We start from the raw sequence: 15,196 nt of genomic DNA on the forward strand, positions 1-15,196 counted from the left end.
AGGGAAAACACACAGACTTGTCCCAAAGTTTCAGTATAGTTTAATGGGTATTGTAAATGTTTGGGTAAGTAGTCTAATATTTAATGCATATTTTTGGCATCTTGATGTAGGGATTACATAATGGCATTACAACAATACAGCAGCCAAAGAAAATGGGAGTAGCAAATTTCACTCTGGATTTGTACAAACTGAATCCTAAGGATTTCATTGGTTGTTTGAATTTTAAAGCTACCTTCTACGAAATCTATTCTGTGTCCTATGACATCAAATGTATGGGAGCAAAAAGGATTCTAAGGTAAGTATTAAATTTGTTTGCTGCCTTTTTTGTTACAAAGCAACGCTAGTATACATTTATACATTTACAAATATACATTTCTAGTGTTGTATATGGAATAGAATTATCATAGATGTTTTAACAAAATTCTTCTAATAGCTTATGCATCAGAAAGATAGCATATTTTACTTTTTACTTTAAGAAGAGCTTTTTTAAGGCATTAAGATTTTACAACTTAACTAGGACAAAGTGTAGCCTTGTGTTTTTATTATCTTAAGTAGGTCAAAGTTCATAAGAGCAGCCCTCCTGGATTAGAGGCCTTTCAGGCATAGGTGCCTATGAAAGACCACAAATAAAAAATAAGCACATTTCACTGAACTGGAGGGATCAAAGCAAATGCTAACCCACCCACCCCAAACCATGAAGGCCATTCTATTATTTATCTCTCAGACTAGCCTATTTCAAGAGTGATTATAAGGTGACAGTGATTTGTGAATTTAGATAGGGTGCATTTAACTTTTTAGAGCTGTGTTTCTCAACCTTGGCAACTTGAAGATGTCTGGACTTCAAGTCCCAGAATTCCCCAGCCAGCAGTCGCTTAGAGGAAGTGTAGAATGTAAGGGTAAGAAATGGCTACCTCAAGTAGAATCACTGGCTTATTTATTTCCATACTTTAGTTGAGCAATATTGGACATTTATCATTAAATCCAAATTCTGTTACAAGAGGAAGAATAAAAATTCTTTGAGGATAGAAATAATTGTGATAAGCTTCAGTTTATTGAAAAGTAATCCCATACTTGCCTTTCTTTAAACTAAGTATTGAAAAACACAATAATTTATAAAATTTGTACTTCCCTCTCTATAATATCAAAAATTAATTCCAGCCTATTTCTCCTTTAATTCTTTTTATATAAATAACAGAATTATCCACTGTGCAGATAAGTTTTAGATATTGAGGCACTAGATCAGGGTGTCGGCATCCGGCCTGTGGGCCAGGAGTTTGACAACCCTGCACTAGATGGTAGCAGTGCCTGGAGTTTCACATACAAGAACTTAATATGTAATGTTGAATGGGAACATAAATACATTTAACTAAATAAAATGGAAGTGTAGCTTACATATTGATATTTTTACATCTAAAAATATTACTGTAGATCTAGCACTGATGTTTTTCTATGGTGAAAATAAGACAAAGACTTTTAGGGTGCATAGAAAAAGAAAAAGTTGTTTTGGAATTATTAAAGACAGGTTCCTGGCCTTATCTATAGCATATTAATCATACAAGAAGCAATCTCATTTTGAAATAATATATTTTAATAGTGTCTATCAATAATTGTAATAACTTGATTGCCAAAAATATGCCAGTTTTTTTTGTTAAAATATTAAAAATATTCAAATATAATAGAAATTTAATATTAAAAAAGCAACTGATCTTGTGACTAATTTGTGCATTTTACTAAGCAAATTTAATAATTGCTTATTGTAGCCACAATTGACTATTAAGTTTGTACAATGCATTTATCCAAATCAGACAAAAACCAGGTTTGAGAGTCAAGCCAATATTAATATATTAATTGCCCTTAATATCTAAATTATGGTACAGTACATATGTATGAAACTACAATGCTACATTTAGATAACAGCAAATAAACAGAAAAATTATTATAGCAAAATTGAAAATGCAGCCTTAACCAAGCTTTTGTTAAAAGGATATTGCTAGTTTTAGGTGAATCTCCTTAGGCTACCAAATAGCCATGACAAAACAGACTGCCTTACATTTTTGATGTAGGCATCTAAAGTCAGTTGCAGATGACTTAAGAGGACAGTCTGTGTTAGAAAAGAAGGTACTTCCATTGCGAACATTGTGAGCTACCATGCTCTCTGGCAATTGAGGGCAATAGCATTTTGAAATTAACTGTAACTGAAAAGGACAGTAAAAATGCTAATGACAACAGCACTACTTTATATAAACTGAACCATCTTTGTCAGATATTGCATTGCTGTAATCCATGCTCTGATGGTCATTCAGTTTACATTTGACTAAGCCAAATATTATTTTCTTCCCAGGAAGATACTTCGTTTTCTGTCACAGATTGCCCAAGTAACAGGGCAACTTCTTCTCCATAGCGGAACGTACATACTACAAATAACGGATGATTGTGAAGATTGTCTGCTTACGGAGGCCAAACATTAAAGCAAACATAAGAGCCCTTTTAACTGCTTGTCTGTCCAGCTAACATTGTAAATTGGGTTTTGGGAAGGAGAGAGTTGAGTTACATCTTAATTTATTAAATATCATAAATTTAGCTGGGTACATAAATATACTTTAATGTGTAAGCTTTTATTTAAGATAATGATGTCATAATTGTAAATATGATCGGAATCTTTTTAATGTACTAAATTATTTAAGTCAAAGAACTCTTCTGCCATCCATTTCCAGTAGAAAGTTCACACAGCAAAACATGACACATACTAAGAACTTTCTTTTATTACCATGTGAACAGTTGTATTAAACCTCAGAGAATTTCAACATTAATCTCATATCTATTTAAAACCTCCTCATTGCTAATCTATAAATAAATGTCACACCTCAGAATTAAAAATGTTGTCTTATTTTTTAAGAATCTCTTAATTTTTAATCTTAGATCTTCAAACTCTGGTTACAGTTGTTAAAGAAAGCTGATTTTGTCAACAAAAAAGTGGATTTCACTTAATGGTTAAAGCCAAGATGCTGGGTCTAACATTTGTGCTAAGTCATAGGCCCATCTTTCCTCCTTATGTAGTGTCCCAAGCTGCTTATCAGCATCAGGGCAAGCCTTGGCCTCAAAACTGCTAGACTAGCAACGGACTGATAATATTTAACTTGACAGAAAATATCAAATGTCTTCTCTTTCTCCCCCTTGCTGAGTTGCATGATAAAGCACAGAATGAGAACATTCCATTTTCCTCCTATTGTTCGTTATTTAAACAAAAGTACAATTACTACCCTGGTTCAAGATCATGGGAAGCTCCAAAATATCTATGGAAAATAATTATTTCAATTGACAGGAAGTTAGCTGAATGAATGTAAGATACCTAGCTAGATCTTTTCCAGGAAGCAAGGTTTTTTTTTAATGAAAAACTGAAGAAACCTGAATCAAGAGCTTTGGGTGTAATGATCCTATGAGAAAAAGCTAGTGCTTTCACCAGATCAATATGACTGTTCTCAAACCTGCTTATCCAGAGTTACTCCTGATTTCCAAGAATGGGGGTTGAATTGCAATATCAGTGACATCCAGAAATTTGAAAAGCACCCAATAGTTTGTCACCTTGTACTGATAATACAACAAAAGGAAGAAGGTTCTTTAGTCCTGCAAAGAAAAGTAAAAGCTTTGTGGCTGCTACAAAATGTGGATTGGATGTTCATATTGACTAAACTAGATTTGCTCAAGTGGGGTTATATGAGAGGTCATGATTAGGGGGGAAATGTTTGAACATCATATACACTGCATTGCTAGCTATGGATATGATAAATTTTATGCAGGGTTTCCTCAAACCTGAAAATTATTTCAAGTGTTTCTTCATAGTAAAAAAATTTTTTTTAAAAATAGAACCTCAGTAAACCTTCCCCTTACACTCAAACTGTCATTTTAGATGAAGTGAAATTGATTTTTAAAAATTATTCATTTGAGTTATGTTGGGATTTAAGTCACAGCAAGATGAAGAACTGGACCATTATTAAACTTGATTCATTTAAGCTAACCCATAATTTGCCCAAGCTGCTCAACACATCAGTTGCTAACAGTGATTTACAAACCAGAGAGACTGGGTTCACACATTGCCTGAAACCCCAAATAAGCAAACTACACCAATAGGACTTACATGAGATACAATGTAAACCACTGAAGCCTTGTTTGATTTAGGCTTAATTATGTTGTTTGGAACTAGTCATCTATGTTGTGAAGCAAAGCACTTAGTTCTTACTTATATACTGCTTCACAGTCCTTTCTAAGTGGTTTACAGAGTCATCCTATTGCCCTCATCAATCTGGGTCCTCATTTTATTGACCTTGGAAGGATGGAGGGTTGAGTCAGCCTTGAGCGATGAGAATCGAATTGCTGGCAGTCAGCAGAGTTAGCCTGCAATACTGCATTCTAACCACAGTGCCACCATGACTCTTCAACCTAGACCAACCTTTTTCAATGGATACTGTTATTATCTGTATTATTTCTTTGTGAAATATATTTATTTCAAAAGACAATGCAAAATGAAATCTGTAAATGTCTCACATGCTATTGACAGCTAATGGAAATAGAATAATGGAACATAGAAGTATGCTGAAACAACTAAATTTATCAGCAGTCTGCTGAACATATTTATTTACACGCCTTCAGCACAGTTTCCCTATCCAGTAAAAAAGCATGTGAAATTAAATTGAAACAATTTTAAGTAGAATGTTCAATCTCTGCATTGTCATGCATTTATCTGAAATTACACAGTTTTACATAACAAATGGTCAGTACATATAATTATAACAACTCTTCTGTAGTGCATGTGTTCCATGAAACAAAGTAACAATTACACAACTTCAACATAATTTATTTCATTTCACAACCATCACCCCCAGCTGAACTAAAGGTGTGTTCTGTAGTTACAACACATTGTAGTTACAATAATATTGTAACAACAAATTAAGGCAATAATTCTGCACAATACATCATTTCTGGCACATCAAAAATAAGCCTCCCTTGGTTGGGCAACCTGAGATCCAATACTGTAACCCCAAGCCTTCAGACCTTCATTTTGTAGCCTTTGAAGTTCTCTATGACTATGGTTGATGACTATGAGTGATGCGATTTCTTGATGTTTGACAACATCAAACAACTTGAAACTAATATAAACTCTGATGCTGGGTAAGTAATGCAGAAAACCCCCACACTTCTCAAAAGCATGTCTGGCCAACATGTATGACATGCAACATGGTTCAAACCAAATGTTCATTTACCTTCCAAAAAATACAAGGATCATATCCCACCTCTAACCAATTGTTCAGTCATTCAGTCACTCAATACGGGGCTTCCTCTGAACAGCATTCAGAAGCTAAGGTTAATCCAGAATGTGGTGGCTTGAATATTTATGGATGAACCTTGAGACATCCATGTAACACCTCCATTTAGAGAGGTGTACTGATTCCCAGTTGGCTACTGGATGCCATTCAAGGTGTTGGTTCTCACCTCTACAGTCCTTCATTGTACTTAATATCTATGGGACGGCCTTTTCCCAGTAATATGATTGACTATTAATTACTACTTTCAGTGTTCTAAGCTTATGGTTGCGTCATGGTGGTAGTATAAGCCATCTTGTCTTCTAGTTGCCTCCTTTTCATTACCTTCAATTTTTCTAAGCCTTGGAAAAATTGATTTCTCCTCCTCTTCCTGTTCTTTCTCGCAACATGCTACCTATTTTTATTTGCTTGCTTAAGATTACAAAAAATAAGATGATTTTAAGAACAAATACACTCCTATTCATCATGGCTCACCTAATATTAGGCAGACATTGAGTGCATTAAAAATAGATAGTGCATTGTAGAATGAAGTCCCAGTATATGGCCCCAAGCCATAGTACTGTTTGTTTGTTTGTTTGTTTGTTTGTTTGTTTGTTTGTTTGTTTGTTTGTTTGTTTGTTTATTTATTTATTTATTTATTTATTTATTTATTTATTTATTTATTTATTTATTTATTTATTTATTTATTTATTTATAGGGTTTGTATGCAGCCCACTCTCGAGAGACTCAGGGTGGCTTACAGATAAAAAGGAAGGGGGAACATACAAAAAATAAAAAAACAACATTAAAATTCCACAACATTCATAGCTTAGGATGGGGCTGGATGAATCAACAGCCCCAGGCCTGCCGGAACAGCCAGGTCTTGGTCGCTTTGCGGAAGGCCGGAAGGGTAGTAAGGGTCCGGATCTCCATGGGAAGATCGTTCCATAGGGCTGGAGCAGCTACAGAGAAGGCCCTCCCCCGGGGGGTCGCCTGCCGAAGGAGGAGGAGACCTAGTCTGTGAGATCTTATGGGTCTCTGGGAGGTAAATGGCAGGAGGCGGTCTCTCAGGTAGCCAGGTCCTATACCATGTAGGGCTTTAAAAGTAACGACTAGCACCTTGAAGCGTGTCCGGAGACCAATGGGAAGCCAGTGCAGCTCGCGGAGGATAGGTGTAACATGGGTGTACCTAGGTACGCCCACTATCGCTCGCGCAGCTGCATTCTGGACTAATTGAAGTCTTCGAACACTCTTCAAGCGCAGCCCCATGTAGAGCGCATTACAGTAATCCAGTCTTGAGGTGACAAGGGCGTGAGTGACCATCCGAAGGGCCTCCCGGTCCAGATAGGGTCGCAATTGGTGCACCAGGCGAACCTGGGCAAAGGCCCCCCTGGTCACAGCTGACAAGTGATGTTCTAGCATCAGCTGCGGATCCAGGAGGACTCCCAAATTGCGAACCCTCTCTGAGGGGCGTATAGTTTCACCCCCCAGGCTAAGAGATGGAATAGCTGGACAATCCTTGGGAGGGAGCATCAATAGCCACTCAGTCTTGTTGGGATTGAGTGCAAGCTTGTTCGTTCCCATCCAGACCCTGACAGCCTCCAGGCACTGGCACATCACTTCTACCGCTTCACTGAGTTGGCACAGGGCGGACAGATACAGTTGAGTATTGTCCGCGTATTGCTGGTATTTAATCCCGTGACGGCGTATGATCTCACCCAGCGGCTTCATGTAGATGTTAAATAGGAGGGGGGACAGGACCGAACCCTGAGGCACCCCATAATTGAGGGGCCTAGGGGTCGATCTCTGCCCTCCAACCAACACCGATTGCGACCTGTCCAAGAGGTAGGAGGAGAACCACCGTAGGACGGTGCCTCCCACTCCCACCTCTCACAACCGTCGCAGAAGGATACCATGGTATCGAAGGCCGCTGAGAGGTCAAGAAGCACTAGGATAGAGGAGTGACCCCTATCCCTGGCTCGCCAGAGATCATCGATCAGCGCAACCAAAGCAGTTTCCATGCTGTAACCAGGCCTGAAACCCGACCGAAAGGAATCCAGATAATCAGTTTCATCCAAGGTACTATAACTAATCTGGAAAATAATAAGAAAAGTAACAATAATAAGAAAAGTTGTCATAAGATCTACTTTTCTCGATGACCAGAAACTTGTAGAGTCCCACCTCTACTGTGAAGTCATGCAGGTAAATAGGTTGCCTGCCTTTCTGAGAATGAGATCATGGCCTTATTAAAACCATTAGCATCAGTTTTGCTTTTCTATTTAAAATATATTTCTATATTATTCCTGGTACAGTTCTCCAAATATTATATTACTAAAGGAAAGTAGGACATAAGAACCCATACAAAACATTATTTTGACAAGGATAACCTATTAACTTCAGATATTACATATTTGTTTAAAGGAATATAGGATTTGGTCTTGGGCATGTAGTAGGAATAAAGAAGCAATTAATGGGGAGTTCACAGATATGATCCCATGATCTTGAGAAAGAAGGAAGTATGAGAAAGAAGCTAAAAAATACCCTACATTGATTTTTTTTAGTATATATGGGACAGAGAAAAATTTGAATCGGCTTTCAAATCAAGAAGCAAGCACGATGGTAATTTCAGGAATAGAATAATAAAATATTGAAGAACTTTAACAACAGAAATAAATCAAAATAATAAAAAATATCAGTAACTATGAATCAACTCACCTTCACCAATTCAATGTAGCTACAATTGAAAATCCATTGGCATGGATACAAGACACAGGATCATAGGATAACTGTACTGAAAGATGCTAGTGGCTAAATGCAAACAAGACAGATTTTGTTGCTATTTCCCCAAAAGGTCCCCTGTAGTTTAGTGTCTGAATATTTAAAGGATTGCCTTTCGTATTACAAAATCGTCCAGTTGTTGAGATCTGCAGGGAAGCCTTTTTGAAAATCATCCCTATGTCAAAATATACTTAATGTTGCACCTGAAAGGGGGAGGGGCTTCTCCTACTGTCCTAAGTCACAGGTGTCAAACTCGGGGCGTCATGTTGCCATCAATGATGTTGTACAACATTTTTCCTCTTCATGGAGCTGGGGTGGGCGTGGCCTGCATGCGATGCATCCGGCCCGTGGGCTGCCAGTTTGACACCCCTGTTAAATCTAAGTTATGGAATGCAGTTCCCCATGAGTTAAATTTGGCTCCCTCTCCCTCTGTGTTTAGAAAATCTATATAGTCATTTCTCTTTTACCAGATTTATCATTATTAGATTATTTTAGCATTTTACTTTATAATTCATTTTAATCAGTATTTTAATTATTTCTATTGTGCTTTTGCTTTAACTTTTGCTAACCATCTTGCTTTAAAATATAGAGCATAATCTAATAAAACCTAGTCAGTTGCCATCTGACTTGCTATCTATCCATCCACTCATGTGCCTTACAATGGATCCTTCAAGATTTAAACATTTAATACATCATTTGAGTTTATAATAATTGCTGGGTGTACCTGAACTTAAGGGGAGCCATAACTAATAGTAGATCAGATGTTCAGAGACTAGCTTCTTCAGGGTGAGTTGGAAGAAATTCATCTGAAACTGCAAGTTAATGGCTGAGTTCACACATTGCACTAAGGCATGTCTTATTTAATCTTATAGAAGGAGTCACGGTGGCGCAGTGGTTAAATGCAGCACTGCAGGCTACTGCTAGATCAGCAGGTCAGCGGTTCAAATCTCACCGGCTCAGGGTTGACTCAGCCTTCCATCCTTCCGAGGTGGGTAAAATGAGGACCCAGATTGTTGGGGGCAATATGCTGACTCTCTGTAAACCGCTTAGAGAGGCCTGAAAGGCCTATGAAGTGGTATATAAGTCTACTGCTATTGCTATTGGACAGTGTGACATGGGATGTTAAGCAACAAAGCATGTTATAAATCACAATGACTAGCTTCACCATCATCCTAAAACAGAACCCAAAGAACCACACTTCAATAGGGTTCACACATTAATTAACTCATTGTCTAGTTTTTTTGTTTTCACTTAGCATTCATCAATCTCAATACTAAATTAGATGGATTAATTAGTTGACTCAAAATGGCAAGATCCTGACACCAGCATGAATTCCCAGCAAATAGTTGGACCAGTTCCATCAAATCCCAGAAAAAAATGGAAAACCACCAATGCTAATGTTGGGTTTAAAAATGTGTAATCTCCCATCAGAAAGTTTCTATTTCTGTAGAGAAATGTAGCCTTAAATCCAGATGCAAATATATGAACAACAAGAAATATGTATGGCAAACAACTTCACATAAACAAATTCTAGGCTCCCCACCACACTTCTTCAGTATCAAAATGAATGTTATCTTTCACTCTGTTTAATTCTATAGAAGAACAAGTGGCATAAATAATTCATTTATTTTAAGGGACGTGGTAATGTTTTGGCAAAACATGTCCATGGCACAGTGAGTACAATTGTGCATTTGCTCTCTTTCCTCAAAGTTCTTAGTTCTCTGGTGCACTTGTCACATAATGTAATCCCAAATTCTGGGCACACTGTTTAACAAATGGACTTTGACACAGATTTTTTTAATTTGTGGGTGGGCTGTAAGTGTGGGATGAAGAAAGGCTGTCCTGACCTCTTTACAGTCTCACCATTCATGTGCTTTTAAAATATGGGATGTATAGTATTACAGCACACAGTTTTCATTTATGCATTAACAATTAGCTTCATCCCTTGAAAAAAGAGTTTTGAATAAATAAGATGCAAGAATGTGACAATTCAAAAAGTTCTTTGGGACCTTTTAACAGGCTCTTTTAGCTTGCTGCTGAAAGACACAGCTTTTGTCTTTTTGTCAAAATGGAGCAGTCTTGTTTGAGTCAGAAGATGCTGATTAGGGTGTGATTGCCACTTGTTTTTATATGGCCACATAATTGGAACTGTAAGGAATTAGGTGTATTGTCCCACTGCAGACATTTGAACAGTCAAAAATCTAAAGAGCAAGTGACACACAGACTTAAAGATTACGTCTCTCCAGTTTGGGGTTGAAATTATAACAAACTCTTGCTGGAATTATGGGACCTGACATCCTGTATCATAGCAATGGAAAGTTTCTTAAGTTATATAAGGTGTTGCAACAGAGGGAAATGATAATGAGAAATAATTTTATTATTAATAAACACATCTGACTGAAAGCCAAATGGAAAAATAATCAAGCAAAATGTGGACTCAGTCTCTTTTTCTGATTCTAAATATATACTTCCAAATATAGTCCCTCTATTCAACTAAGAGCCTTTTGTTGATCTAAAAAGAAAAAGCTAAGCAGAGATTCAAGTGATAGTATGCTTGAAAGTTATATGGTGCTTTTCAGCGTCCTACTTTGTGGCAACTTTGCCATTCTCTGAATGCATAATAGCCAGTTTTAAAAAGGCAGAGCAATTGTATCAGCATATTTCATTTAGTAACAAATTCCTGTTGTAATTTCATTGGCTCCAGTCTATTATTTTTACAATGAAAGTATGTATCCCTTTCAAAATTAATATTTGTTTTGACATCAAACCTTTTGATTCCATCCTCCAGTTAAAACAAGGATGATAGATTGTAAAGAGTAGATTTTTCCGCAATAAAGGTTGGAAGTCATACATTGCTTGACTGCAGGAAACCCATCCCTGCTGTCCATGCAGATGATCAATATGGAAAAAAATAACTTCAGACACACAGCTCCTTTATCCCAATGATTAAAGGCATGGAGGTTGAGAGGTATGCCATGCACTTATCCTAAGCATGGAATAGGAGTAGCCTACACAACCTAGTACAGGTAGTCCTCGACTTATCACCACAATTGAGACCAGAATTTCTATTGTTAAGCAAGGCAGTAAAGTGAGTCATACCCAATTTTACAATCTGTTTGCCATGGGTGTTAAGCAAGTGTAGGGTCCCCCACTGACTTTGCTTGTAGGAAGCTGCCTGGGAAGGTTGCAAGTGACAATCACATGACCCCAAGTTGTTGCAACTGTCAAATGTATGTCAATTGCCTGAATTTTGATCACATTACAGTTTTAGGTGTGAGTAATGGTTGTAAGTCACTTTTCCCAGGGCTGTAGTAACTTTGAATAATCACTAAATGAATGGTTGCAAGTCAAGGAATCCTTGTGTGGTAGTTCCTCTCAATCAGAGAATAATGCCCCTGCTTGCACTCTTGCTCCAAAATAACTGGGAAATATTGACCTTGGCTCAGTTGTGATGAAGCTGTGTAATGATGATCTATTCCTTTTCAAATCACACCGCAGGGGCTGGGTGGAAGCACAAGCATACTCATCACTTTGTTGTTCCCAGAGCAACATTATTCCACCTGTTCCTTCCAGCTTTGAGTCACAACTCTGCTAGGCAAATGCAGAATTGTTCCTTCTGGCTCCCATCTCAATTCTGTGCTGGAAAACTCCTCCCTAGCAGGTGGCCGTGACTGAGATTCCGGATGCTTGGAATAATCAATTGCCCTGTAGTGTTCACTGCATTTAAGACCAAGCCAAAAGGAATGATCTCCTTTTGTGTGGCTGCATTTGCTAACCAATTTACAAAGGCAAACCAAGGTTGGACCTCTTTCCCCCCACATTCCTGTAGGAGTAATCTGCTGGAAGCAATATGGCAATAAATTCATTGGTAGATATGGCCAGAGCCTAAAGTTGGCATAACCCATAATTTTCTAGCACTCATTTCCCTCCTGTTCACTTTGTAGCCAGCTGTTCCAAATGGGTCAGATTTCTCCTGTCCAAGAACTTAAGGGATCACTTGCAAAGTATCTGCAAAATAAGCCTCGGAATCATGTATGGCAACAAGACTCCAGTGGTAAATCAGCATTGGCACAAACTTTACAAAGTACAAACTCCTGCGGCACCTTTTCCATTTCTCAATTCACTGGAAGCAACACTTACTGTAGGGCAGGGGTGAAATCCTCCCCGTTCAGCTCGGTTCAGCTGTACCGGTAGGAATGATTATCCCTGGTTCTGGGAACCGGTAGTAAAAAAAAGCTTCCAAGGAAGCTGTGAGCAGAGCGATTGTCAGAAGCTCCCCCCCACCCCCGGGGCGCTTTTTAAAGTATTTTTATCCTGCCTATTTGCTTGAACCAGCAGGGAAAAAATGCTTTAAAAAGTGAAAAAATAGTTGGCCACACCCACCCAGTCGCATGACCCCACCATCACCAGTGGGCAAAATTTTTAGATTTCACCACTTCTATGGGTTTTTTTGAAGGCATCTGGTTGGCTGCTGAACAAAGCAGGACACTTGCTTGCCTAATTCAATTCAGTTCCTATTCATATTGCTAATTTTCCTTGACATCTACCACATGTGTAGTTTTTTTTTCAGCTGATAGGTTCAAAACAACAAAGAAGCAAACACAATACAATAATGGAAAGAAATGGGGGGGAGGTCAATAAATTTTAAGGGAGAATTGGTATAAAATGTTTTACAGGTGATATATAACTCCATCAATAATTACCAAAGCAAACAAATCATATAACAATATATGTTGGAAGTGCCACAAAAAAAAAAACATTTTATCATACAGTATATGATAGTCATATTAAAAAAAATCCTCAAAATACTGAAAAAATATAACAAAATATTCAGAAAATTCTAAAAAGAAAATTTGAATTGAAACCATTAATTTTTTTTCTGATATAATTCCAGAAAATATAAATTAAAAAAATACAATTCATTAAGATACCCGCTGACATCTACAATTTGCCATAACATAGGAAACTGACATATCTGTATAATAGAAATCTAACCAAATTTAAGCAAAAGTGCACATCACACAGGAAGGCAATATGATTTCTAGTAAAACAATTATGAGACCAATCCAAAATAACTAATTAAAGGACCTAAACAGAAACTAGCAATATCCTTCAAAATTTAATGCTAAGTCATGGAAACAAATAAAAAGAGAAATGTTCCCTAATTTTTTTTCTATAGTGTTTTTTATCCATGCTTTATCACTAGGGGTTTCTTTTTTAATTCCAATATAGGTAGCCCTCAACTTACAACCATAATTGAGCCCCAAATCTCTGTTGCTAAGTGAGACAGTTGAATTTTGCCCCATTTTATGACTTTTCTTGCCACAGTTGTTAAGTAAGTGTTTCTCAACCTTGGCAACTTTAAGTCCTGTGGATTTCAATTCCCAGAATTCCCCAGCCAGCAATTCTGGGAATTGAAGTCCACAGGACTTAAAGTCGCCAAGGTTGAGAAATACTGTGTTAAGTGAACCATTGCAGTTGTTAAGTTAGTAACATGGTTGTTAAGTGAATCCAGCTTCCCCATTGACTTTGCTTGTCAGAAGGTCGCAAAAGATGATCACATGACTCTGGGATATTGCAATCATCATAAATATGAACTAGTTGCCAAGCAATCATGCTGTCATATGAAAAACAATCATAAATCATCACTTTTTTCAGTGCCACTGTAATTTTGAACAGTCACTAAATGGATGGTTGTAAGTGGAGGACAACCTGTTTTAAATCCCCATCTTTCTAAAAATCTAAAAGCTTAAACAAAAAAGGGAGGAGGTGGGATGCATGGATGCATGTATTATAGTGCAGATAGTACACTCTATTCTCTCCCTACTTTGTCTAGTTTTGCACCAAGCTTAGGCGAGCAATGAATGAATGATCCTTTTTGTCAGCCTTCACTACCAATGAATGCCTGGGTAGGCTTGTGCAGTTGGTAACATTGTTGAAAGTGGTTTACTGCATCTTCTTCTGGATTATTTTTCGACCTCTTACTAAGGACTAAGAGAAAGTGATTGGTCCAATCACCCAACTAGCTTTCATGCCTAAGGGAGCATTAAAACTGCCTTTAACCACTGCCTTTAATCCAGACTGCTGAATTACACCATCTCAATGTTTAGGACAAGTATGTGGCCACCTACTAGTAACTAGAGCAGTGCATTCGCTGGCTGGGGAATTCTGGGAGTTGAAGTCCCGGACATCTTCAAGTTGCCAAGGTTGAGAAACACTGAACTAGAGGGAGGGCTGGGCAAATGCCAGGGACTCTGAACACTCTGAACATGTAGAAAGCTGAGCCCCTAGCTCTTAGAGAGAGACAGAAAGAGAGAGGGCGGGGAGAGGGGAGAAAGAAAGAGAAATTAATGAGAGAAAGAGAGAGAGGGAGAAGGACATGAGAGAGAGAGAGAGAGAGAGAGAGAGAGAGAGAGAGAGAGAGAGATGAGTGAGGGAATTAGAGAGGCAAAGGTGATGAGAGAGGGAGACAGAAAGAGAGAGAGAGATAGGGAGAAAGAAAGAGAAAGTGGTCAGAGAAAGAGAGGGAGAGAGAGATAGGGAGAAAGAAAGAAATTGATGACAGAGAGGGGGAGAAAGACATGAGAGAGAGATATGAGTGAGGGAATTAGAGAGGCAAAAGTGATGAGAAAGAGAGAGACAGAAAGAGAGGGAGAGAGAGATAGAGAGAAATAAAGAGAAATTGATGAGGGAGAGAGGGAGAAAGACATGAGAGAGAGATGAGTGAGGGGATTAGAGAGGCAAAAGTGATGAGAGAGAGACAGAAAGAGAGAGAGATAGGGAGAAAGAAAGAGAAACTGATGAGAGAAAGAGAGGGGGGAGAGATGAGAGGGGGAGAGATGAGTGAGAGGGAATTAGAGAGGCAAAAGTGATGAGAGAGAGAGAGAGAAAGAGAGAGGGAGAAAGAGATGAGAGAGAAACAGAAAGAAAGAAAAGAGAGAGAGAGGATTCACACGGCCACAGGCGCGTCCGGAGCAAAGGCTGATCAGGGGCAGCGCCAGTTGATACCGCTGCTCCCTTCCTCTCCCCCCCCCCCAACTTCTGTGAAGTTGCCGAGTGAGCAAAGCTGGGCGGCTGAATCACGGCCCGGGAGCCAATGAAAACGTTCATTGGAGGTCGCC

At 38.3% G+C, this 15,196-nt stretch overlaps 1 protein-coding gene across 1 annotated transcript in view; it reads left to right on the top strand.

The window, feature by feature from the left end:
• Positions 1-2,877, top strand: part of CIDEA (cell death inducing DFFA like effector a) — a 9,293-nt gene extending 6,416 nt beyond the window's left edge. Inside the window, exons 4-5 of the mRNA XM_087707306.1 lie at positions 111-295; positions 2,342-2,877. Of these exons, the coding sequence (XP_087563432.1) occupies positions 111-295; positions 2,342-2,468 (312 nt within the window). The 3' untranslated portion in view covers positions 2,469-2,877. The remainder of the gene's footprint in view (positions 1-110; positions 296-2,341) is intronic.
• The last annotated feature ends 12,319 nt before the right edge of the window (positions 2,878-15,196 follow it).

This window comes from Thamnophis sirtalis, unplaced genomic scaffold (genome assembly GCF_051295495.1).
Source record: "Thamnophis sirtalis isolate CommonGarterSnake01/CBP01778 unplaced genomic scaffold, rThaSir2_p1.2 scaffold_2, whole genome shotgun sequence".
In the NCBI taxonomy this organism is placed as follows: Eukaryota; Metazoa; Chordata; class Lepidosauria; order Squamata; family Natricidae; genus Thamnophis; species Thamnophis sirtalis.